At 40.5% G+C, this 27,572-nt stretch overlaps 2 protein-coding genes across 5 annotated transcripts; one reads left to right on the top strand and one right to left on the bottom strand.

Annotated features, from left to right (window-relative positions):
* The first annotated feature begins 182 nt into the window (after positions 1-182).
* Positions 183-11,129, top strand: LOC139765183 (uncharacterized). Of its 3 annotated transcripts, XR_011716599.1 has the most exons (6): positions 183-3,002; positions 3,525-3,607; positions 7,919-8,113; positions 8,934-9,120; positions 9,895-10,085; positions 10,662-11,129. XR_011716599.1 is itself a non-coding variant. In XM_071692460.1 (4 exons), the coding sequence occupies exons 1-4, from the start codon at positions 2,882-2,884 to the stop codon at positions 9,060-9,062; spliced, it is 528 nt and encodes a 175-aa protein (XP_071548561.1). In that variant the 5' UTR covers positions 183-2,881; the 3' UTR covers positions 9,063-9,888. The 3 variants fall into 3 exon arrangements, 1 of the variants encoding a protein (XP_071548561.1); XR_011716600.1 differs by lacking the exon at positions 7,919-8,113; XM_071692460.1 differs by lacking the exons at positions 9,895-10,085; positions 10,662-11,129 and having other exon boundaries at positions 8,934-9,888.
* A 451-nt stretch (positions 11,130-11,580) lies between these two features.
* LOC139765180 (neuronal acetylcholine receptor subunit alpha-6-like) lies at positions 11,581-22,347 on the bottom strand. Of its 2 annotated transcripts, none has more exons than XM_071692453.1 (8): positions 20,964-22,328; positions 19,677-19,858; positions 19,004-19,113; positions 18,495-18,711; positions 17,815-17,992; positions 17,342-17,494; positions 16,611-16,789; positions 11,581-14,116 (listed from the first exon to the last, which is right to left on the bottom strand). In XM_071692453.1, the coding sequence occupies exons 1-8, from the start codon at positions 21,025-21,027 to the stop codon at positions 13,946-13,948; spliced, it is 1,254 nt and encodes a 417-aa protein (XP_071548554.1). In that variant the 5' UTR covers positions 21,028-22,328; the 3' UTR covers positions 11,581-13,945. The 2 variants fall into 2 exon arrangements, with proteins under 2 accessions (XP_071548554.1, XP_071548555.1); XM_071692454.1 differs by lacking the exon at positions 11,581-14,116 and adding an exon at positions 15,309-15,822 and having other exon boundaries at positions 20,964-22,347.
* Between the last annotated feature and the right edge of the window lie 5,225 nt (positions 22,348-27,572).

Raw genomic sequence — 27,572 nt, 5'->3', positions numbered from 1 at the left:
CAGCAGCAGCAGCCCACACCCAACCCAGGTGTTCGTCTTCCCCTCGGGGAACCTGGTTGAGGCTGGGGTGTGAATGTATGCATACTTATACAGGAGCAAAAACATGGTATATATATATATATATATATATATATATATATATATATATATATATATATATATATATATATAGGGTTAAAAGAAGGGGTAATGCAAGTGTAAAACGACCTATTTAGAACAATAATAAACACACTCGGCTAATAACGTAACATATACACAAGGCGAAAAGACATTGAAATACCCTCCCCTTAACACACAAATTGTCATCTATATATAAACATATATTTGTAAACCTGACTCTTAAAGGCAGAAAGGTTGCAGAAGGTTGGGAAAGACATAGGAAGGAAAAGAATTCCACAGCCTCGCTCTTCAAGGAACTGAGGTAGCGGAACGGTCTATCCTTCCGTGGCTGTTATCGACTAAAAAACTACGGGAATCAGTATCCAATATTCGGACTAAGCCCGAGTGGTTACAATGTACTCTGACAGCTCACGAGAGCTGTGACCGAAATATTATTTATTGAGGGAGACCAACACCACAACGCCAAGAAAGATGCCGAACTGTGTGGTAATTGGAAGGCAAAATTTTGATATCACTCAGGCAAAGAAAGAAACGGAGGAACTTCCACCTCAGATATGCGAGCAGTACTCCATACTATGATGAATAAGACCACAACAGCTTGCCCACTGCAAGATGATTCACTAGTCCAATTAGAAGCGGAAATATGTTCAGCACGAGAAAGAGTGAGGACTGGAATCATCTATGGAGAGGAGAAAGATGGTGGGTGATTCGAAAGAATCCCTAAAAACAACGCTGGCTTCGGTTTGCAAGGTGTTGACTTAGTCATCATCTTCATTTTGATTGGTTAGTGATGACGTTATCGTTCTGATTGGCTGGCTGTTACAGTTTCCTCCTCTTCACTGGTCAGGGTCGTTAAGACCGCCAACGTTATGCGACACCCACCAACCGAAAAATTTTGAATACCTTCAGGTGGTAAAAATTATTCTAAGGCCGTATACACTCACTATGTATGTGATCCTAACCCAGTATGAATTACACCAGTATGAGAAAATGCATTTTTTTTTTCTAAATAGCAACGGAACGGGCAAGTAAGCACAGGTGCAAGTTCGGAGGCGCACTCTTCCCGTATATAAATGAGGATGAATATCATCAAGTCGATAAGCCTTCCTTGTGTCCGGAGACATTCCGAAAAGAGATTGCGGGAAGGGGGGAAATAATAGTAAGAGGGGCATCAAGGGGTGAAGGAATATTAGAGTCATCCTAAGTGTAGTTAGAAGTGAAACGGGAACCAAAGAGCGATAAGGAAGAGGCAGCCATAGAAGTACCATCAGAACGAAAAAGTGAAGGAAAGGTATAGCGACAGAAGCTGCTAAGCGATGCCCTTAGCTAAAGACCAGATAGACTTATTAACAGACAATGAGGAAAGTTTACTGTACTTCCTTTGAATAAAAGAACGCTTTGCCTCAAGGATAACATACTTGTGATTACGGGCAGTGATAAATGCTGAATGAGATTCGGAGAAAAGAGTTTTTCCAAGCCCAGTATACCTGACCCCTTGCCTAAATGGCCTCAAAACAGGAATGGTAGAACCATGGATTGGAAGAAGATGTCTTCTTTGAGGAAGAGGGAATAAATGCTTCAATCTCTTGTGGCGGAGGCAGAAGCATCACCACACAGGAGACAGTAATCTACCCAAGGAAAGTTAGAAAAGAAGTTTCGTAGGTTATTCCACTCAGCTTTGTTGAGGTGCCAGTATTTACGCTTAGAAGGGACCGCTGGAAGGAGAGGTGCCATTAGAATAGACACATTTATGAGTGTGGTCAGATGAACCAACTGGGGACGAGATCGTGCAGTTACAGCGGGGTGGACTAGAGGCGTTAAACAGATCCAGAATATTAGAAGACTGGCCAACAGCGGTAAGGAAAATGGATGAGCACAAGACAAATTCAGTTTGTGAGCAATAAGTATTTATTATTATTACTATTATTATTATTATTATTATTATTATTATTATTATTATCATTATCATTATTATTATTATTATTATTATTATTATCATCTAATATCATTCCCTATGGTGAACGTTCCTATCTCCTAAGTAGAGGATCTCGGCGTGCGGGTGAGATGCCACATTTTAGATAGTCGAACTAAAAAAAAAAAAAAAATGCAGAATTAGGAGAGCAATAGGCGCAGAAGAGAAGTGTTGTAGATGAGAGACAGACCTCAAGTCACATAACATCAAAGTTAGGGGATTCGAGGTTTTCGAGGTGTGCAACAGGTGTGTTGATGTTGGCATATTGCACTGACACCACCTTTGAACCGCGTCGTGTGGAGGAAAAGGGGCTAGATAGAACATCATGACACAGCTGGGTGTTAGAGAGACGCAGATACTAGAAGCACTAAACAAATGGTGTTCAACAGAAGAGAGCTTAAGCTACATTGACTACCTTATTCCGGAACCTTCTTATGGGAAAGGAAATGTAGAACAAATTGTGGCACGTATTTGTAACAACCCCCCCCAAAAAAAAACGGATATCACGTCTTGGTTAAGACACGGTAAATATATTCTTATATCATCCCGGTTCAGTGTCATGCGCCCCCCTACGCACTAGTGTCGAAAAGTGTGTCTTTCACAAATGCTGGCGAAGGAAGTAATCACAGGCGACGGCAGCCCGCAGTGGCACCGCCCCGCTCCCCACAGTATTAATCCATACCCCCGAGTGAACGCTCCTACATTCTCGCTGCGCTTGTAATCTTATCCTCCAAATGAGCGATTGTTCGTAGGATCAGCGAGTGGCATAAACATTTCAAGCCAATTTAAATGAGTGAGAACAATGAGGAAAATATGAGCATCATGGCAGAGGATGCGGTTGGTCCTTCAGGGGCGCAGGGTCAAGTCACTGTCAGCGGCAAGGCTTACCCACACCGTTACCATACTCAAGGTATCTGCATGTTTTCTATTTTCTACCAAAGAGGATTTCGTGCTTTACAGTGATATTTCAAGAAAGGCAATGATAGTGCCGAGAATACTTATATAAGAAGAGGGAAAGAAGCCCTTCAAATAAGATAGACATACCCACACACACTCGCAGTACAATCAGGGTCCATCATTTCCATTCATTCAACACTATTGAGGACATTATACCTTAAAACATACTCATATTTGCCCTAGCAAAAGCTGATTTCTCCTTCCACACACTCCTTAATGCTCCTAAGACCTTGGCCCCCCTCTCTCACTTCATGACTCATTTTATTTCCTCGGTTCCATGATCTGTCACATCCAATCTCAGGTACATGAACCAATTCACTTCCGCCAGGTTCCCCGCAATCACACTCTAAAACCATCCTTTCTCTGTTTCATCTCATTACTTTACTTTTGTTCAAAAACACTCGACTTTCTTGTTTACATGTTTTCGACCGACATCACAGACGGATTCAAACAATGATAGCATTTCAACCCACAGAGAGGGATGAGACGACTGGGGTTGCAGAGGCCCTAGACGGAGGCTGGGGTTGGTGCTTGCTGCTGGGGACCACTGCCTGCACGGTAGGTGTTCTATGCTAGTTTTAAACACCGTTATATCACACCTGATGCTGGGGTCCATTGTCCCTATGATCTCTCACCTGTGATCTGGTAAGCTTTGCAATGGTGCTTCGGAGCATTTTCACAAAATCAGACTAAATGCCACTATTCATATGGTCTATGAAGGCCTGAACGTGCGTTTCACACATTCGCTGGGTCGAATCACTCATTCATCGTCAGAAGTATACTCTTGGCTTAGCTGTTGTTCTTGAAACAGAAGTCAAGTGATAGCTAAAGGAGTTCCCTCACAAAAGCACTTATACCCAACCTAGGTAAGGCACTAGTTTCCAAACCATACACAACTCTCTGGAATATTAATAAACACGATGGGCGAACTACCGATAAGTATTTTGGGCTACTTTGACGATTCAGTGGTATGTACCAAAATGCACTCACATTTACCTGCTTACCTAATCCGGTGACATTATATATATATATATATATATATATATATATATATATATATATATATATATATATATATATATATGTGTGTGTGTGTGTGCATTTATATGAGGGTGGGTTGAGCCATTCTTTCGTGTTTCCTTGCGCAACCTCGCTAACGCGGGAGACAACGACTAAGTATAATAAAAAGATGAATAATATATATATATATATATATATATATATATATATATATATATATATATATATACATACATATATATATATATATATATATATATATATATATATATATATATATATATATATATATATATATAATTACTCCTTTAGTTCTCCAGATCGTTAGGCTTGAGTCTCCTTCGGATGCTTAGCGTTTTAAGTATGCTGAAAACTATACTTAGACACTGGCCAAAGAGGAACCATATCAAATGGGAACCATATCAAATATCAAATGCTATGGACATCAGCGATCTCTACAACATTAAAAGCACCCTTCAACATAGAAGACCAAGCTACAGCTTTTATACTGGACAATGAACATTTACTTCTCAACTGCTCTATAATCATTCCATAAAGACATGGCGAACTTAATGAGCGTTGAAAGGAGCCTCACGTACATAGACATATTATATATATATATATATATATATATATATATATATATATATATATATATATATATATATATATATATATATTGGTTTGGTCCTGGAACTACTGCTTAACATTCAAAATGCATGGAATATTACTTCCCGTTTATGCCTTACCTTGTGATTTCCCTTTTATGAAGATTCTGGGCATGACTTTATGAACATACACACCTCTAGAGTAATACACCATGTCTTGTGTATAATGAAATTTCAGCACTGAATTTGGTGGTGCTATCTATCCTCTTTGCTGGTACTTGATGGTATTACCCACTATGGTGCGAAATATTACCATTTTGGTTACATGATGCTTTACCCACTATTTTTCTTTTGGACTGTGTTGCCATCCTCCTTGATATAATATGGGCATATCCAAGTTTTGATCTCGTAGGGTAAGTACAATCGGCGCACATGTGTAGCCTATATTACCTTGGTAATATAGACGCGTTATTGGCAGGGCCGTGGGCGGGGCCACTGAGCGGTCGCTTCTCGTACAGAGCAGTGGCGGTGACTGCAGTTATGATGTCCGCCTCCTCACTGTTTTTTTTCAGCTTTTGTCACCACTCCTTACCTTATGCTTCTCACCTTCTCCATATTGTCCGGTACGTCTTAATCATGTTGTCAAACCTGTCATCTTGCCCCGTTTCAGTCCCAGGTAGATTATCAATGTAAGTGGCTAGTTTATGTAGAATCCAGGAATGGATAGGATATTATTAGTCATGACTTAAACATCTAAAGAGCATATTCCTTAAAGCGTTAAGGTTGGGAGACATTTAAAGATTTACAGGTCATCTTTCATCTATAATTCTGATGGAAAGTTGTTTTCATAAATTAATGCCGAAGCAGAGTCGCGAAGAATTGATTCAGTGGAGGGTGATGTTATCTTCGAACAGGCGTTGGCGGAGGGATAAACACCAACTTGTTGCTATCAGTTAACGGCTCAGTATTTCGATAAGAGGCTGGGGACCGCTAACAGCATCATGATGGCTGGCGGCTCCGTTGGGCTCTTGCTTCTCCCACTTCTGGCATCCCACCTACAGGAGCTCTATCCCTTCCAGTGGGCTACACTCATCACTGGTAATATCTTCAGAATTCTTCAAAATTTTCGTTGTTCTCATCAATATTCAATATCACAGTAATTGTTTTACATGAATAAATAATTACATGAAATTCGTTGTGGTACATGATTTCAGGAGCTTTAATGTGCACACTGTTGTCGGTTCTTTGCTGTTCCACCCAATAAACTGGCACCTTAAGAGACCCAGAAATTGTGACCAATTGATGGCCGCTGCGACCAGCCACAGTACAGATGAATCACAGACAGACCTACCGCTACAAAAAGCAGACTTTTCAATCGAGGTTGAGTCCTCAAGATTGCCACCGGGATGCTCTGTGCCACAGGAACTGCTGAAGCTGACCAGCGACCCCCAGAATGACGAAAGACCCCACACGGTCGCCTCCAACTGGTACTGTAACACCAACCTGTCTTCTGACCCCATGGGTGTCGACTACCACGACACCATGCAAGTGACAGCGTGTTCTCTGGGTCGATACACCAAGGTGGCCAGCGTCCTCACCATGTCACAAGACACACATGTGAAGGTTTTTGTTCTCGTTTTTCATATCTGAAGGTTACTCATGACGAAGGTGACCTAAAATCTACTGAAGATTACGATATAAGAAATATCATTGGAATGTTAGCGTGTTGCCAATATAAACTTTTCTTATATATATTTTTTTTTTCATACTATTCGCTATTTCCCGCGATAGCGAGGTAGCGTTAAGAACAGAGGACTGGGCCTTTGAGGGAATATCCTCACCTGGCCCTCTTCTCTGTTCCCTCTTTTGGAAAATTAAAAAAAAAAAAAAAAAGAGAGGGGAGGATTTCCAGCCCCCCCGCTCCCTTCCCTTTTAGTCGCCTTCTACGACACGCAGGGAATACGTGGGAAGTATTCTTTCTCCCCTATCCCCAGGGAATATATATATATATATATATATATATATATATATATATATATATATATATATATATATATACGAATAAAGTGTATATGAACGCGCACCTTCATAGAACATTATTTTTTTTTTTATTATACTTTGTCGCTGTCTCCCGCGTTTGCGAGGTAGCGCAAGGAAACAGACGAAAGAAATGGCCCAACCCCCCCCCCCCATACACATGTATATACATACGTCCACACACGCAAATATACATACCTACACAGCTTTCCATGGTTTACCCCAGACGCTTCACATGCCTTGATTCAATCCACTGACAGCACGTCAACCCCGGTATACCACATCGCTCCAATTCACTCTATTCCTTGCCCTCCTTTCACCCTCCTGCATGTTCAGGCCCCGATCACACAAAATCTTTTTCACTCCATCTTTCCACCTCCAATTTGGTCTCCCTCTTCTCCTCGTTCCCTCCACCTCCGACACATATATCCTCTTGGTCAATCTTTCCTCACTCATTCTCTCCATGTGCCCAAACCACTTCAAAACACCCTCTTCTGCTCTCTCAACCACGCTCTTTTTATTTCCACACATCTCTCTTACCCTTACGTTACTCACTCGATCAAACCACCTCACACCACACATTGTCCTCAAACATCTCATTTCCAGCACATCCATCCTCCTGCGCACAACTCTATCCATAGCCCACGCCTCGCAACCATACAACATTGTTGGAACCACTATTCCTTCAAACATACCCATTTTTGCTTTCCGAGATAATGTTCTCGACTTCCACACATTCTTCAAGGCCCCCAGAATTTTCGCCCCCTCCCCCACCCTATGATCCACTTCCGCTTCCATGTTTCCATCCGCTGCCAGATCCACTCCCAGATATCTAAAACACTTCACTTCCTCCAGTTTTTCTCCATTCAAACTCACCTCCCAATTGACTTGACCCTAAACCCTACTGTACCTAATAACCTTGCTCTTATATATATATATATATATATATTATATATATATATATATATATATTGCACGCCTTTGTCCTCGATTTTAATCATTCAATTACCACAAACTGAAGCACAGAAAGCAAATATTTTTTTACCCTTACAACACTTCATTCCGTGCAATCAACAGTATTTCCTTGACATGCTCAATATTCACCTATTGCTACTTACTGTCTAAAGATGCTCGTCACAAAACATGTAAAAAGATTTCGCATAAATTAAGAAAAATAAATCTCATACTTATAAGAACACCACAGGTATGGGTTTCTACACAAGTTGTAGAACAAAACTTCATAAATGGACAGCAGGAAGGAGGTAAGAATGGCGAGGAGAGTGTGGGACTGTGGGCAAAATTCCGAGCGCAATACAACATGGCGGTACTACGCGACCCAATGATTGTCATTACTGCTCTCGTCAAGTGTCTCTCCTTCACTACAGCCATCAACATCTTCGTAAGTACCCTCAAGATTAAAAAATATATAGCTGCTTCAGTGCCGGGTAAGATAATAGCAGTTAATTAAGGAATGAGCTGATCTACGTCGTCTAATTGGCTATCATTTTTTTTTAACTACATTCTTATATAATTGTTAATAATGTTCTTCCTTTGACCAGGTTCTTCAAAAACTAAAATTTCCTTATATCTTGAATGTTCGTTTTGATTGGATGACTAGTCTGTTTGGCGTTTAATATGTTACGCGATTGATTAAAGGTACTTTTAAATATACTTAAGCCATGAAGAATACCTCGTTTCCGATATTTTTCATTCATGTTATATACCAGTGTTATAATGATATTGTCCATATATGTACTGAATATGTAACCATCTTTCCAATGTAAAAAAACTTGCTGCATTGTGGCGCTTGATTTTAACTATTTGGTTCTCAAGGGTTTTTAACGGTTGACGCAATTAAAACGCTGCTAGTGAGAAGGGAAGGGAATTATGCAGACACTGACATTCGGCTGATTCTTTAGATACCATTGTACTGACTAATTCAGATATGCTAAATATCGGTTAGCGCTAATTTCCTGAACAGGTCCGCCTTACATAGACAGCATTCATGTACAACAGATTTGCTTTAAAGCCATTTGCCGCCATGTAAAGGCCAGATTTTTGCCCATTCAGATTTTAGGATGTAAATAGGTTCTCGACTCTTCATGCTCTTACATAACTGTGTTAATTCTAGCAACACTTACTTGAGCATGAAAGCAAGATCATACAAGGAAGTCTATCTTCCCTGTGCGAATGATACCAACCTCAAGGTTAGCTGACAGGCAACAATTCCCTTCGTGCTGAGCGATGCTGGGTTCTCTCTGAAGGAAGCAGCCAGTGCCATGTCTGCGGCTGCCGTGATGGACCTTGTAACCTGCCTGCTGGCAGCCTCCATCACGGACCTGCCATAGGTCAGCCCGGGCGTCCTCTACTCCGTCGGTCAGCTGGTTTTTATTGTGGTTCCCTTCGGTGAGGCATGATGCTGTACGCTGCGAGTGAAAGAGGCGGGATAACCAAGATTATGTGATTGCTATCTTTAGATGATTAGAAACTGATAGGTAATATCCAAGCGTTATATATATGTATGATACATACAAAGGAAAGCAAATAGATGTAAATCACTGGAGCTTTTCCGAACTGTTTGTCCCTGTGAAAAAGACCAAAAAGAGGCCAAAGTGGTAAGTAGTTAACAGATGATATAGGGAAAAATGATTATTAATTTGATGTGCAACAATGTAGGCGTTACATATTATCATTCGTGGACCTAAAGCGATTTGTCAAATCTATTCAACATCAGTATGTTAAAAATACTTAAAAAAAGGGGGGGGGGGATTTTGCCTCATTCAAAGTAAAACGTTTGTTTGCCCATGAGTGGCATCAAATTTAACCTTAAATTGTTGCATAGGTGGTAACTGATAACAGTCTTTGATAATTCTGAATGCTTGTATGACTGCCCTCTTTAAGATGTATTATATTAACTTCATTTTCAATAAATGTGTTTAGAATGATTTGTATAGATAAACTTATACTTTCCCGACGTGTCAGCTCATAATGTCTAAACGTCAAACTTGAGAATACAAAGGAATGCTGGGTAAAAAGAACTGCAGGCAGGGTATGCTGGTCTGTACATCACTTTAGCAGGAGTGAAGAAATACATGCTAGCAACAATAGGAAATTTTAGAATTTGTACGAAAGAAATGTAAGGTTAAGAGGCTTATTAATGCGCTGTTATTTGGCTCACAGTGCTGGTGTATTCACTTAGCGGTGGTGGATAGTGATGGTGTGCATGGCCACCTTTGGGATGGGGCTGGCTATTATGAACGTCGTGGACGCGTTACTCATCGTGCGTCTTCTAGGCGTCCGCAAGTTCCAGTCTGCCTTCGGCATCAGTCAGCTCTTCCGCTGCGTTGCCTTCATAGTCCTCAGACAAGCCGGTGAGTGCCGCTTTGCTTCTTCCCGACATAACGTAGCAACATTGGTGCAACTTTTGAATTGCTTTGCTTGCTCATTCTCCGGTTAGCTGTGGATGATGCAAGCGTATTCAGCAGCATCGTCGTGGGCTCTCTCGACGCAAAGGAGACCACCATACTCAATTCCTATGTGGAGCGTGCAGGGCTTTAGTATCGAGGCTGCACTACATGTAGGAAGAGGGAAATTATGGACATTTTTAGAAAGTGAAGGTCCCAGACGAGACTGAACTCCAGTCTGTTAACGATAATACAGCCTTTCAGAGGGAAGCTTCTCTCGGGTAACCACTCACAGGCACGTCCGGCCACGCCAATGATGTGAGGATACTTTTGGTGGATGTGTGCGTCACTTGATAATTGTTCTTGAAAGTCTTGTCACTGACTATCGCCATTACTGTAGCAGATGGCCTGTCCACACGAAGTCGTTCTGGTTAGAGTGAATCTTAACCATACTTTTAAATTCTTGGGGACATAATTATGTCTACTGGAAAAAACTACGAATATTTCTTATGTTGTTTGACTTACGGTGATGTGTGGTTGCAGGTCCTCTGGAAGCGACGGGCGGCTACGTGGCCACACTCGCTTTCTTCTCCTGCATGGGATTCTTAGCTCTTCTCCTCATGGCTGCTGCCTCCGTCTTCTGCACCAGGCCTGCCTCTTCGCGGTAGATATACTCCCACAGGTACGGGGGCTTACTGTCCAGTACTCACCTCCAGCAGCAGCAGCAGCAGCTATACGCGCGCTTGACATTCGTCGAGGATGCGTTTACTTAGTGCCAGATCTGGGTATCATTGCTCATTGAGTTAGGTATCAATGAACAACGATCCAAATGCATGAACACTGACACAGAGGTGCATCGTGTCCATGCGTGCATTCATACATGGACACACGCAAGCTGTTTTCATCAAATCATGCGTGTATATGTATGAACACTTACGTATCATTAAGTACATTTCCCGATGTCATTGTTAATTAGAGATTGCACATCATGAATAAATATGAAATACCTCATGCCTGCTTTCATATACATACGGAGAAGACAATCACATCTCTGTCCTCAAAGGCATTGCACCCTCTTTAGTCGCTCCGTCGCGGTATTCGTTGATGGAACAGATTCATAACAAAGGAACGTGGATTTATAAACCTGGGGCTAGGTGGCCCATGCCCAAGAAAATATGAACACACACAAAGAAGACGAAAAAAAAAAAGAGCATTCATTTAGCTTTGCAAATTATTCAACTTCCATTTTTCGAAAATTTGTTTATTGCCATCTAACGCGTGTCTACCCTTAAAAACACCCTCCTTGCTCACACTCAGAACTTGTAGCTGTAACAAAGTATACCTGAAGAGTGACTTTGTTTGTACGTAAACTCGTCCGCAGTATAGCAATGACAACAAGAATCTTAATCATTATATATTCAAATTACGATTACAAACATCAGGTTCACAGTCAATTTACAGAAATATTATAGAGTTTATTAGACACAAATAGATGTAGGTGAAGTACATTTTGAATTCCGTTAATCAAAGTTAAAACAAATTCAATAATACAGTGATAATGGCATTCTTCTGATGCAAAGGAAATTGTACTGACTTTGGTACAGTACTAGGGAGGGTGCTAAAGCATCGACCCCCGTTATTCCCTCCTACCCTTGTAGTCACAAGATAGTTTGGAAAACAGAAACCTTACTTCAAATCCCCACTTATAATCTAAACACTTAATCCTCATTTTTATTCTCACTTTTACATGCACCAACAGGAGCTTAAAAGATAAGATTCAATAAAGGGAAGCTGACAAAGGTCTTTGAAACATATCACTGTACAAAATGCTGTTCAACAGCAATGAATGCAAGTTGGTCATACAAGATGCAGTAAAATAATCAACAAAAAGTTAATTATAGTAATCAATACCAAATAATGAAGTGCAACATGGGAACCTTCATCTTTAATTGGACAAGTAACTGGGGCCCCCATACTGAAGTGCCTACTTAACATTGGGCCCTTGAAACTCGTTTACTCAGCACGGAAGGGGGGCCCAGAAACTGATTTGCCTAGAAACATAGGGCCCCGAAAATTATGTACAAAGCAAAACAAGGGCCCTGGGACTGATTCACTGAGCCAGAGAGGGCCTTTGTACAAAACCGTCCAGTAATTGGAAGCCTCTGTCGAAAATCAGTCTGACCACCCACCAATTAGGGCGTCCCCAATTAAACCAGTAGACAAAAGGAACTTCTCTTATACTGAACTACTCAACGAGACAGGAACCGCTTTATTGAACCACCAACCATCACAACAGTGATCAACGTTCCCATGAAATTGTAAATACGCTTTTTTTTTTCTCTAAGAAAGTACATTCATCTTTCTTGAAGCTTCACACGTACTAATTTTAGTCCCTCCAACTTGAGCTGGTAGTACTGTCATACACAAGCTGCTCGTCATTAACTTGCAGATATGTTGACAAAATTTGTCATTCTTTGTCCAGTCTTATATTGATTTTCTGAACGCCATTACATTCAACAACTATCATTATTTTTTTTCCTATGATGTGAGCTTTTGAATAACTAATCACATACCGTAAGGACGAACAAATAACTACAGTTGTATTACAAAAGTATATTATGCTCTAGCCACTACAGGCCGAGTCTGGGTTCTCGCCATGTCTCTCAAGGATTTTCTCCTTATCTGATAACAGAATGTGCCTTAAATAAGCACGAAGTGTTTGACGAGAGACAAAGGTTGTTGCTTGAAGTGCAGAAAGTATTGTCCTTGTAAGCAAATAGATTAATGAGTTAAAGTTCACGTTGGGCCGTCTGTTGACAATGTCCTGTTACAGGTCCAGACATGGCATATCTTAAAAAAAAAAAAAAAAAAGCAGCATCCTTCATTGTAGTCTTTTTTTTATTCGCACCAAGCAGAGGTCAGCGCATGACTGTCGTCTCCACTTCCACACAAGTTCTAATATTTTCAGGTATTATTTCTACTGCAACTTTCTTCATTCAACTTCTAGTCAAATCATACAGTCGGCCAGTCAGACTAATTGCAGACGAATACAGCATAAAATAACCTGAATTTCAGAATCTGTATCGATAAATGGTTTATAATTTGATGTAAAATAAAATCCAAATAATAATTTCTGACCAACATTACAAAAGGATGAAGTCACTTCGGCAAGGCTGTATCATTGGAAATATAGTTTCTTTAAAGCTCTTCTCTCTAAAGAAGTCTAAGTTTCCCTGCTACTGGAAAAAGCGCAGCCTTGGGCTACAAGGGCCCTTAGGAATGATCCTGAGTAACACCATGACCCATAATTCACGGTAATGTGTATGACTCAAACCTACCGCTTCATCCATCCAAAAACGTTATATCTAATCCCTCTTGTAACTTATGCACATACATACATACACTTTTCTTGGTAGGTCTAATGGTTCAACATTGTCCAAACCACAAGGGAACACTTTTTACCCATGTACAGTAGCTCAAACCGTCTTGAAAAAATCTTGACATCACAAAAATAACATTAAAAATAAAATGACAAACTTTATTGACACTGAGCTACCTTGGCCACATTAATGAATGCTTATTTCAAGTTAGTGAAACTGAGGTATAAGGCTTTCCTGCTATGGATGTGTGTGAATTCATCTCTTTGAGTACACCACCCTCCACTGTTAGAGACGAAAGAGGAAGTCATAAACTTACAATTGGAAAGATGGAAGAGAAATATCTCATCAGTACAAATATTGCAATGATTGTAATAATTTGCAAACTTAAGTTTCAGTTATGACATTATCCATCACTTATTCTTTTTTCGGAGGAATTGGATGGGATGGCTAGACTTGGGCAATGTGGGCGATGAACGTGATGACAAAGGTGGAGACGAAAGTGACGCTGGCGATGCGGTCTACGGCGGCGGCCACCAGTAACCACTCGTGGACGTAGGTGACGGGACGAGCGTCCTCCAGGACCTCCCCGTCCTCCTCACCTCCCCCGCTCAGACCAACCTAGACCAACATCACCACACATTACCAAACATTTGTTGAAATCAGATAAAGGCAATTCAACCGTGCATGCAGGCCATATCAGTCTAATTATCTCATGAAAAGTGACGAGCATTATCAAGAAACAAGGTAAGCCCTGCTAATCCAGCAGAATTATCATCTAAAATGATGTTCCTGATGCTAACCCAACAAAATTAGTATCTAAAATGATGTTCTTGTTAAAAAAAAAAAGTCCTCTTTCAATACAAACTTATTTTGATGTTTCAGGAGAAACTCCTTTTAATCGACTTAAGTGTTTGTAATGGAGTCAAAACCTGCAAGACAGAAGCACTCAGCTTGAGAAGTGCGTAAATAGTAACGATTTGCTGAGTGGATGGCTGGGCTTTCGAATTATCAACTGCCAGGGTAAAAAAGGCAGTCAACGTCAGACAAAATCCAACCATAATATAGTCATCGCTTTCTTCAGGTGCTAGGAATAATGCAAACATCATACACTCGCTCTGTACATGATAGATGTTTTGCTGTTTCTTGGATCACATTTACCTTCAACCCCTCATGATTTGCCAATGCAAGACATTAAGATGAAATCTATAAATGTAAACTGAAGTGAGATGTAAATAAATTATTTACAATAGTTTAACATTGTAAAAAGCAGTCATATACTTGAATCTTCCCTCTGTAATAAATAATGGCCATAAATCACTTTGTCACCATAGGCAACAGACACCTAATCCTGGAAACTCCAACTATCTCGGATCTCAATTGGGTGCTGACGGCGATCACAGCAATTTCTCTTTAACGTTTCTTCGGTAGAGTTGTGAGAACTTACGTGGATTTCTTTTTTTTTTTTACTCAAATTAGCCTGGCTTGGCTTTGAAATAATGAAACAGCAAGACAGTAAATCAATTTTAACAATTTCAGCTACGTTTATATATATATATATATATATATATAAAAAAAAGCGCAGCTTCTCTACTAAGACAAATTACTTAAGCTAGAAAGTCTTAAGGCAAAAAAGGCTACAAAGCTTAGACCTAATCTTATATGGATTTCTTTTAAAGAATCGTCAAAGCAAGCATGCCACACCAGAGCATTTCCTCCTTTCACTCTAAACCAAGAAAACTACATTCAAACTCTACGATAATCATCACTTAAGTTTTATGTGAAATTAATGTGAAAAAAGAATATATTGTTGCTCATACTTCCCTTCTAGTGAACAACTGAACAACACTATAATCAAGCTTTGAAAATTGTCAACGGCTCGCTCCTCATAAGTTAGCATCTATTCCATCGTGTGCTATGTCAGCAGGTGGATGAAAGAATGAAACTCAGAAGTATCGTAAGAACAGTTGAATGAACAAATTTATAAACCAGATAGATGTGAGCGATATAAGTTTTCGATTACTGGACGGAAACAGTTACATGTCCTGATGAAACATGCAATTAAGGTTGACAAAACAACTGCAAGGAGAGACCATAAGGAGATATGAATAGAACATTCGTTGTGATAACACATACAGATGTATGAATACAGCATCGATGAGTATGGTGACCGGACTCCGCATGAAAGTGGTAACACCGCGAGCGGAAAATCACCTTCGGCGAGGTGTATCGTCGTCAATAACAGTGATATGCAGTGTCGTCACGGACCTTCTCGCTCCAAAGGAGTGCATCGCTTCCCTGTTCCTTCGCAAAGTGCACCATCGATACTGCAGGAGCTCCATAAAATCATTCCTACAGTTGTATAACACTAATACTAATAAATATAATTATATCAATAATAATAATAATAATAATAATAATAAATCTACAAATATAAATTTTGTTTGGACAGATAGGTACACGTGGTTGACATCTGATAATCTGAATTAAACATGTGGATATAACTGACTAGTCACATAACGCGTAAGTGTAAACAGAGCAAGTGGATATACTAAGATTATGGTCGAGTCGACGCAAAAGGTCAGACTGAGGACAAAATAAGTGCACGTACACGTAGAGCAGGTAAGTAGGTTCACATTTCCTATTTGGGTCCTTGAGGACAGCATGTGCTGAAAAAGTAGGTGGAAATGCGGGCAGAACACGTCTGAGTGTGGAAAGAACTAGTGGATACGTGGATAACTAGTGTAGGTGTTCTCAAAACATGTGGGAGAGAAATGGACGTGTGGTCCATAAGAGGTGGATGCGTGGATGGAACGGGAAAGATTGAGTAGAACAAATGACCGTGTACTAGAACAAATGGAGTTATGGCGTGATCCGTAGACGTATGCGTGGGTGAGTGTTGTTAGACTTAGCAGACATGCCGACATTTTCTTTTTTCTTTAATAAGGAGAAAAGGCGAGATCCGGTACATGGCGTCTGGTCGTATGGAAAGAAGATGGAGGGTATGAACGGGCAGTATAGTCATGTACAAAGTGAGTGTGAGGAAAAGAAGATTGGTGTGTCCGTGTGTGTGGACAGTGTATGATGAACACCAGGAAACGCATAATACCCGTACCTTCTCGGTGTACCGCTGGAGGAACAAGAAGGTGCTGAGTCGTCCTGTAAGGAGGGTCTTCAATGCCACTGGCGGGGACGTGGTGGCGGCCGGGTGTCGGCCATCCGTCAGGCGCAGGACGGTCGCGCATATCCCGACGCTCACCAACACCACGACCAACGTCTGCCCGTAGAACTTCACTGCCGGGAGGGTGAGATGGGTCAGTGCCCCTCTTTCCGGAGATGGGAAAAACTTCGTAAATCTAAAGTTCATTCACTCTATCAGCGTGTCTGATACTGAAGAACTTAAGACATGGTGACGGGTACTTTCAAAGGTGTGGAGACCTAATAACACATTAGTGTCTTGCTCAAGAAGTAGGACTACTTTATCAATCATGCTCAAGCACTGAAGTATGTTTTGTTAGCGTTATGCTCAAAAACTGGGATTAATTTTGTGAGTGTTATCCTCAGGAACTGGGATATATTTTGTTATTGTTTCCTGCTCAAGAACTGGGATTTAGTGTCATGTTAAGGCAATGAGTTTATTTTGTCAGTGCCCCATGAACTAGGGTTTATTCAACTGATATCAAGATTAAGAACTGAAGGCTTTGGAGATATTTCTATGCTCTAAAAAGAAACAAAGATAAGAGTTCAAATCCCTGTGAAAACCATGGCCTGAAGGAAACAGGTGTTGTTAACACCATACCATGTACGCTGCATCCAGTCTCTCGACAGACGCCTTAAGCAACTTACCGATGATGGGAAGCGAGGTGGCCAAGGGCGGGATGGCGGTGGCTAGATACAGGAGGACCAAGAGGGTCAGGAGGAGGCAAGTACACCCCAGGAGCAGTCGACGAGGCTCTCGCAGAGGCAACACAAACTGCAGCAGCGTCAGGAGCGAAATCACTGCCGGAAATCAACATACACAGTCTGTCAAAATTCCATCTAAATTCACAAACATGGTGAAATACAACGAGCTTAATGCAAATACATGCTGAACATTATATTGCGCACCATGGGCGGGTGACTTCCAACTATAGGTGGGCGAGAGTACTGCATCTATCATGGGTGGGTAAGAGTACAGTACTTACCATAGGTGGGCGAGGGAATAGTACCTACCATAGGTAGGTGAGAGTATAGCACCTACCGTAGGTGGGTGAGGGAACAGTCCCTACCATAAGTGGGTGAGTGTACAGCACCTACACTTACCCACTAGAGCCACTTACCAACAGCAGGGATCACGACGGTGTAGGAGAAGTTAGGGGAAGCCCTGCTGAGGATGATAACGCTGTGGATTACAATATACGGCTCAGGGCAACAAGCGTAGTACATCACATACCGATATAGGTAGCCCCCCACGAACTGCCAAGGGTGCGTAGACTTCATGATCATATTCTTGTTCATCTGGAAGATGATATCTATTATCGTCTCAACATCTGACATCCTAAAGGTTTTTCTGAATGCAGATATCGTATGTGGCAATTCCTGCAGGCACTAACGTTAAAGGTATATTAGAGAATTTAAAATGCATATCCTAGTCTGGCATATCGTTTAGAAAAGAGCAAGCGCTGACAAACATACGCGCCTGTGTATTATTTTACCAACTACTGTGCAACACCAGCACAACACGAACGTGTCATCACAGTTTAACTTTCTTGTCTTCATTACAATTCCCTTACAAACATATTCAACGGAGTGTCAGTTATCGACAAGTACCTCCTGAAAAACCATGGTTTCAAAGAAAACGAAAATATAAGGAAACAATCAATGAAAACCTGAATCATCACCAAGAACTGACAAGTTTACAAAAATCGAGCAAAGCAGTGTTTTACAATAAACTACAGTCTATGTTCATCTGCTTGTGATTATGTTAGTCTCTCAACAACTTACAATCCTGAACACCTACCGTAGTGTCATTGGAAAGAAGTTCTATATTGATCTCCCACCCGTGGTGGGTCCAGGTCCCGATGAACAGGTGGCAATACTGGGTGTCATACGGCCAATGGGTGATGTCAAGGGGGCACTCGGCTTTAAAGGTAACCGGGGGGAACCAGGCGACGGTACCGTCCGGCTTCACCAAGATGTTCACGTCCCCGTAATGTTCCACTTCGGTAGGGTAGGCGCTGCCGCCAAACAACACAAACAATGTTAGTCTCAACATAACTGCCGCCTCCCTCTAAACATACTATAAGGCCGTGACAGTACCACTGCCTTCTCAAAATATGAAGCCTGTCATGCATGCAGTTATCACACCTAACTCAAATTCTCACGTTCTTCAATATAGCTTCCTCAATGCCGGTAGCTATCAATCATTATGCAAATTGATATCAAAGTTACCCACAATTTGATATGCATCTCTTGGTTCGGAGACCTATCAACATTCGAGATTAAGCATCATAAAAAGCACTGAATCACTTATTATAAAGGTAGATCTCGGGCAGCCACACATCATCAGAGCCCATGTGCATCCGCTTCAGGTTGCCGTAGTCCTTGTAGTCCCAGGTGAGTCGTGGGTCGTGCCATACCTGAGGACACAACAGTCGGGAATACTTCTTTGCCCACTGGAGCACCAAGACTCCATAAATATTACTCCTGATAATATAGCACTGCACTAATATCAAAGACTGGAATCCCTAGCCGGCTAGTCCCTTTGATTGCATTAACATCTTTATCGTGTCACAAGAAACATTAATGTGATGAATCATTTAGGTATAATAATATGTCCCGCGTCCCCACAAGACTACTGACAGTCTATGATCACGTATGCACAAACCGTACACAAATACAAATACCCAAGGTTCCCCTCAGCAACCGTAAGAAACAATCATGCGTCAGCTGAAAAACGGTAATTCTGGCCACAGTCTCTAGTTTTGTATCATGTTTTCTGCAACGCTTTGGCTAACTCTACATTTGTCATCTGTCTTTCCCTGGTAAGACGGCCTTTCGACCCGTTAAATCACAAGGCGTTTTCAATCTAGCTAAACTGAATTATCAGACAACTTTCGTGAGGAACACATTTCTAACAACTGTTCTATAACAAAACTATAAGGCACCAAAATTTCAACATAAAGCCAAAGGTTGTACTTACCAGTTCCATCCAGGCATTCAGGGTGAATATCTGCTTCTCCTCCTCGATCCACATGCCCGAGGGAAATATAGATATGTGGACGGTGGTGGTGCCATTGACGTCACGCTGGGGTAAGGCGTTTCTGTCGTAGTTCTCCAGTAGCTTCTTACGCAGTTCTTCTATCTTAGTCCAGTCCGTCTCATCTGTTCCCAACATGACCCACCAACAATCAGTCATGCTTCAACCTATCTATGCTTAAGTTCCTACACTATGGCCTTCTATAATAATAATAATAGTATCAATGATGATAATAATAATAATAATAATAATAACTAATAAAAATGAAGTGCAAATGATGGAAATATGGTGCTCATATTCAAATGGTGCACGACAGTACAACTCTTAATATGATGGCCTGTCCCGTAACCTTGATCTTTAAGGCCAAAATTAAGAAAGTTGAAGACTATAACATAGCATCTAATACTGACTATTTCAAATACTTCATCCCCGGGGCGAACGATAAACAAACCTTAAAGCAGAACCCAATATATGGCATAAGTGGTTGATGCTGTCCTTTGGGGTTGTACACCAGTCGGTAAAAAGACGAATAAAGCAATCGGGATATTTATCTGTAACTAACGTTACCTACACTAACCGAAACGTTATGGAGAAAAATTTCCTGAGACTCTTATTGGAACAATATCCACTTGCTATATAATACTGCCCTATAAGGTAAACAGACCATGTCCCTAACAGATGTATCATTGTTCACTCATAGTTCCGTACCGGACACTGGAAAACAAACATACATATACCAGACAACGATGGAACTGGTTAAAGATACATCAAGCAAATACGGGTTTACTGTTCGGAAAAGAAATCATATGGTGGTTCAAAGGAAATCCAGAAATCGCGATTACACTCACAAAGATACCCACACATCTTCAAAATACGAAAAGGAAGACAATGACAAGCAAAAATATAAAAAAAAAAACCAGGCACATATATTGACAAGCAAGCACATATATACACATAGCCCCCAAAAGTAAACACAACTATACTTAATTGTACGAAAAATGGTAAACTAAAATGAAAGTGAAGGAGAATGTCTAAGATGAACTCATGACGAATTAATATGAAGCTTAAAGGTATATACTGAGCATCGTCTACAAAATAGAGGACCTACATTAAAAAGTTTGCTGTTTGTCTATCACCATTTGTAATTTTCCTTCAGTTTTCTTACACTGATTCAAATTTAAGTATGAAGTGGGCTACATAAGCGAGGAGCGAAGTGTATGGTGTACCTACCTGCAAGGACTCCAGAAGCCGCTACCGCCACCAGCAGCAGCCACGCCACCATCAGAGTCTTCATACTCCCCGTCTCCACTTACTCTGCAGGCTTATTGTCGAAAAATTAGGAGTCTAGGAAATATGGCGTCAACTGTTGCTGCTTCATGCAATGAGACGGCAGAAGGAGACGATGGTGCTGAGTTGCTGGTGGCGGCAGGACTAGCGACATACAGGTGACCAGCACGGCCCATGACACGAGTGTGGTGGGGGCGGTCTGGCTCGGGTGTCGGGGGCGGGATTCGCCTGGCACCAGTTATCCTCAAACCGCACTGTCGTCATTGTCCTGGGGTCCGACTCTTGCCTATCACATGCTTATTCAATTATTTTACGAATTTATACCTCTACCATACCCCTCGGTAATACCAAGGATTCGTCCTCACTAACGACTGGCGCCACGTAAAACTATCATGTAAGCTCCTTCGTCTAAACTTTAATTGTTGATTCCGGCAATTAACAAGCTCTTTCTGATGTTTCCATCATTACGCACATTCCTGTTTACATGAGTCGGGTCCAATGTATAAAGCTTCTCATGTCACTCTCAGACATTCTCATCTTAAACCCAAGGTGAGCATGGACTCTATATTTCATTTATGGCTCTTGAGTTGCTTTATCTAGAGAGACTAACGCCTCCATTCACACCCCTTCTCTAACGCAATACATCATCATTCGTACTCCCACCACCATACTTAACGCACCATTCACCACCACAACACGCTGCCATTCACATCTACACTACTACACACGCCATTATTCATATCTCCACCACCACATTCAACATTTCACCATCCACTACCGCACACAAGCCATCATTCATACCTCCATCGTAACACACAACACACTACCACTTACGTTTCCACCACCACGCACAACACGCCACTATGCATACATGCATACCACTACTACATACAAAAAGCCTCCATTCACATCACCACGACACACAAAGTAAGTCTCCATTATATCTCCTCACATGAACTATTTCGTTTTACTTATTGAATCTGTTCACCTTTTGCGGTCTACTTACCCGGTTACCTTCATCCATATGGACATATTCACCGTCCTCTCATCTGCCATAAGTCGTCTATTTACAAAAATTACCCCTATTCTAAATGGATTACGCATGGTATCCAGCTCTAATACTTCTAATTCTAACAAATTCGAACATAAAAAAACAAGGTCTCATGTACCAAAAGAGTACTTCATTATACGAACATACACTATCCACTCAAATCCACATTTATCCTAGTCCATGAAGCAACTGGTTTTCGTATTAAATATCTCAAGCTTTCTCAGAAACCTCAATTCACGAACCATTAAATTTCTTTCCATGCAATTTGCTATTACATGGTGACTATCAAATACAAAAAGCAAAAACCTTGCTCATACTCACATTTACCTTCAGCATCTCTTCCTTGCCAGTTTAACTCGGCCTCCTAGGAAGCCTACATCAGGTACTGCCAACCAGTAATAGCTCGAAACATGTGGCTCTCCTTTCATTAGGAAAGTCTAAGCCTCGCCATCTTTTGCAAAGAGTTCGCAGCATTTCACTCACTGTATAGCGGCAAAGAGAATATATCCAAAGTTTCAGGTTATTTTAATAAGTTAAAATACCTCTCATAGGTTCAGCTTTCTCAAAGAAAATGCGTTCTATGGTATACTCGTATCCTTGGCCACACACTTTGCATTAAATATGACTGCCATTTCTACGGAAATTAAACTGCCAGCAGTACCTATATAGTTGTATAAACCTGGCCGAGACTTCTGGATTCAGAGATATGCATGGTACATTCTAGTATTAGGGTATTTAGGACAAGTAGTGAAGATAGTAGAGTCGGCCTTAGCTTCTTGGGGACCCCTCCACTCTTCACCCTCCCCTAACTCAAGAACTCTTGGGGGTGGGGGGTCAAGCCCTGAAAAAATTAAGGTGTCTGGAACAGCATTTCCTGCTTCCTAAAGGTTGTCGTATAATGATCGGAACTAGAGGGCCTCATCAGCGATAGGGGCCCTACACTCATCGTATAGAGCGTACGGGGACGTTTCTACAGGATCAAGAGCGATGGTATTACAAACTAATCAGTTTGTAAAGAAGTCCATGTAAACATTTTCCTCAAGTACTACGAGAATGAAATACAGTGGGAGCACTTTAACCGTACGACTATGAGGCCCAAAAGAACCGTCATCATATCTATTGCGTTAAACATTGTTTCACGAATGGAGATTGTGTTCAGAAGCAATTGTTTAGCAATAGTTGAAAGTGGTATTGTGATTAATTATGGATAGTTTTTGTGATTAATGGGGAAAGTGATACTTAATAATCTTGTATAATTGGTATAATCCAGACACCATCGTGTGAATGACTGTTATCTGAATCCATTTACATTCACTCTGGTACGTGACATTAGTGTTGTAGTAACTCTAAGGAAACATTACAATATACAGGTAGTCCCGACGAGGTAGCTCTGACCTGGCGACCCTTAGCTTTGGACTGACAGTGTTTGGGGGTGGAGGCCCTAATGTTACGACAGGGGTTGAGTTACCGCAGCGTAGCATTACTAGTTTGGGCTTGGAGGGAGGGAGGGAGGGAAGGCAGAACGCTGTTATACGATGACTGGTCCAGCATTGAAAACTTAATTCACAGTCAATCAACATGATCCCAATTCCAGATGGGGAAAGAAACAGCTTTTTTTTTTTTTAGCAAATATTACTGATTGGCAAATAATAATAATAATAATAATAATAATAATAATAATAATAATAATAATAATAAAAATAATAATAATAACGGAAAAACAATGATAACCACATCAACAACAAAAACACCAACAGAAACATCATTAGGATACTGATAATTTTGTCAGTGATAATGATTCTCATCAAGATGAGAAATTCACTATATTAAAATTCTTTCATCATACAAATAACTTATCTATTCGTTTTAATTTATGTCACTGGTATGTCCGTATGTATGAGGAATGTATATGCGTATGGGTATACGAGTATTGCGTTTAGAAAGCAGGAAAATCTTTTGATCGTATCTGATTTCTATGTGCATGTTTGTCTTGTTTCTCCTTAAACAATTACGTTTGTGTGATTACCTACTTGAATAGTATGGGGAGGGAATTCTACACTCGTGGGGCACCTGTATTGTTATCAACTTTCTAAATCTCATTTTATCACATTGTACAACTTCATCACAGTTTTTTCCTCCCCATGACTAAAACTGAAGATAATTCCTTACATTTTTCTTTTTACATGTTGTTTGCTTAGTTTTTAGTCTATGGCTTCTAGCTGCACTTTCTTTGCATTTTTCGATGAACAGTTCACTGTCCAAATCGTTTGATAGGTTACTAACTTAATGGTAGTAGGAGTCTACACATCCCTTACTCTTTTCTTCCACAGAGTAAACTTATGGTTGCCAACCTCTCACTGTAACCTAACTCAGCTGCCTTAACTCTGGTACTGAGTCCTGCCTTGCCCAGAACCTTCCCTATCATTTTGGGTTGCTTCTTTAAGTGAGGTGACCAATCTTGAGATACATATTCGGTATTGCACTAATGTAGAATATAAACCTTGTACCATCTCCCTAGTCACCTCAACCCATTTAAAGAAGGCTCCTGATATGTTTTGTTCCCCTTCCACATAGTCATCCATCGACTGAAGGAGTTTCCCCTGTCTGTCTGTGACTATGTTTATCAATAAAATGTATCTAAGCACTATCAAGCAAGTTTAAACAATGCCCATGTTGAGTTGATGGAAAGGTATTCTCTCCATTCTAGATGTTAAAATCTCCCTTTATGATAGACTTGTGTCCACTGCAACTTTCTGCTAACTGGTTATAGTCTTATAATCTACCTCTAGTGCCTGTATGGGGCATTTGTAAGCTAATAACAGTTATTTTCTTTTGAAGCCTGTCTTCATTTCCATGAAACGGAGATATCATTAACTGCTCTAATATTTTCCTGCACAGGCTTGGCCTTAACTAAGAGCAAGAAACCACAACCCTTAATTTCCTTGTTACTGTTAAAAAAGTCTATCCTGGAATTATATATTTGTTAATGAAATCTCTATTCTTTATGTGTCGTCAAGATTCAGAGATATCACTCTTATAATTTTCTTCCAATGTAAATGTTTCAATTTATGGAAAAAAAATTGTAGTGTATTTACACAGACTGTATGACTTAATATTTATCATGACCACTTGAAGAGAGGAATGGTGCATGTAAAAATTTTGCCAATATTTTATAAACTCAACTTCCTAGTATAAACAAAGGTAAACGAATCAGTTATTGAGAGTGAGTGAATTAGTTAGGAAGCTATTCCTCATGCCAATCCTAGTCTATACTTCTGAAATCATAATTCTACTGATCTTGTTTCTAAAATGATATAAAAGCTGGCAATATTTTTACAGAAGCTCTTAATATCTTCCCTTGTTATCTACCATGTCCCAGGACTTCTAATCTATTATACTGGAAAAAGTGGTTGAGAATACAAATCGATCTTACCTGCCAGACTGTAGTTATGAGGGCTTTACTTTTGCTATATGAGGGGGCCAGGACATGCAATGAAGAAAACATCAACATCTATGGATCAGATGTTGCAGGGGGGCCAAATCACTGTACAGCCCCAGGTGACAGTGAAACCTGGAATGGGAGTGTGGTGGATGATTGACTGGAGTTGTAGAGGAACATGGATGACTGAGTTGTTATACACACGACATATAAAAAGTGCATTATTGCCAGCACCACCACAAACCTTCTCTATCACATCCTTTACATTATCCAACCATATGCCATCTGGCTGGATGAGAGAAGTTTGAGGACTCAGTGGGATAAGTGAAATGTGACACCTATTAAATAGTTTGGTGAGGAAAGTGTGGAGGCTTTAAGTGACTCGGGGGAAAATGTGAGGACTTCAGGTGTGATGAGAAGCATGAGGTAGGAGAACATGATCTGATGACTGTCATGAAGACAAGTGCAGGAGATGGGGCACTATCTGATGGATGGATAACAGCTGTGAGGTGGGCCATTGCAGCTCTGAGGTCCAAGCCTGGATGAATGAAATTCACGTTGGTGGTGATATTGCTATTGTGGCCCTACTAAAGCAGTTGTGCTGTTTATAACATTATCTGAGATCAGTTTTAATACCTATTGCCTTTTATCACTTGTGTACTTTTAAAAAACTGCAGAGATATGACATTTATTGAAGCACATTCCCATTTGTCTATCTGTCAGCGATATTCCATGTTCAAACTTTTCCGGTACTTTTCATTCGTAGCATCTTTTGTAATGCCTTTGCACTTTATGTGTATGGCACAAAAGCATGATTTCTTCAGACCTTCTAAAACAACCATCCCCATACCCAACAACACACTGTTAACAAAATAAATCACAGTTTCATAGTGGGTTATTCAGCCACAATCCCACATTAAAAACCAGCAGGATACTGTAATACTAGAATATCCAAATTGGGAATTATCACTGAAGCTCCATCCTCATTCACCCAACTGGTTTATCAACTCCATAATAAAGATTACCAAAACTTCCAAAGCCACTCGACCAGATAATATCTTCAACCTTAAGTTCAAACATCTTGGACTCAGCAATAAATTGTGTCATACTCTTAATCAATCCTAGACCCATAAAAAATACCCTCCCTCTAGAGAACAGCTATCATCACTCCCACTTAAACACCTAATAGATTCCCATGCAGCCTCTCACAACTTAATCCAGCTAACATCTCCAACAATCTGACACTGAACACTTCACTCCCACACAAAACACTGAACACTTCTGAGAAACAAGAGGCCATTTAGACATACTCTACAATGACCCTCCACTTCTCACCTAATATCAACAAAAGCTTCAACTAACTCATAAAGCTAGTACGTCCACATTGCCCTTCTCCCCTAAACACGATATCACACTTCTGTCACCCAAACTTCATTCATCACCAACATCTCTCAAGAATTCCCTTACAATAGATACCTTGAGTTGACTGACAGATATTGGTAGATATCTGAGGTAAAGCTTGGGCAACAAGAACATAAATTACTGTATATCACTCATTTCCTCTGTATTAGACTGGTTTATAATATTTTTTTTTTTTTTTTTTTTTTTTTTTTTTTTTTTTTTTTTTATACTTTGTCGCTGTCTCCCGGAGAAGGGGGCCGGGTGGGGTGGGGTGGGGTTTATAATATGAATAACAAAATTCAATACCATAATTAATGTCTTTGTCTCATGATTATACCTTAATAAGGTTATGGTAGTACAAATTTATTAATTAATTTATTTATTATACTTTGTTGCTGTCTCCCACATTAGCGAGGTAGCGCAAGGAAACAGACGAAAGAATGGCCCAACCCACCCACATACACATGTATATACATAAACACCCGCACACGCATCTTTACATACCTATACATTTCAATGTATACATACATATACATACAAAGACATATACATATATACACATGTACATATTCATACATGCTGCCTTCATCCATTCCCGCCGCCACCCCGCCACACATGAAATGACACCTCCCTCCCCCCGCATGTACGCGAGGTAGCGCTA

The sequence above is a fragment of the Panulirus ornatus genome, chromosome 53, assembly GCF_036320965.1.
Source record: "Panulirus ornatus isolate Po-2019 chromosome 53, ASM3632096v1, whole genome shotgun sequence".
NCBI lineage: Eukaryota > Metazoa > Arthropoda > Malacostraca > Decapoda > Palinuridae > Panulirus > Panulirus ornatus.
Note: the sequence above shows the minus strand (reverse complement) of the source record. Positions and strands in the feature narration are given on the sequence as shown.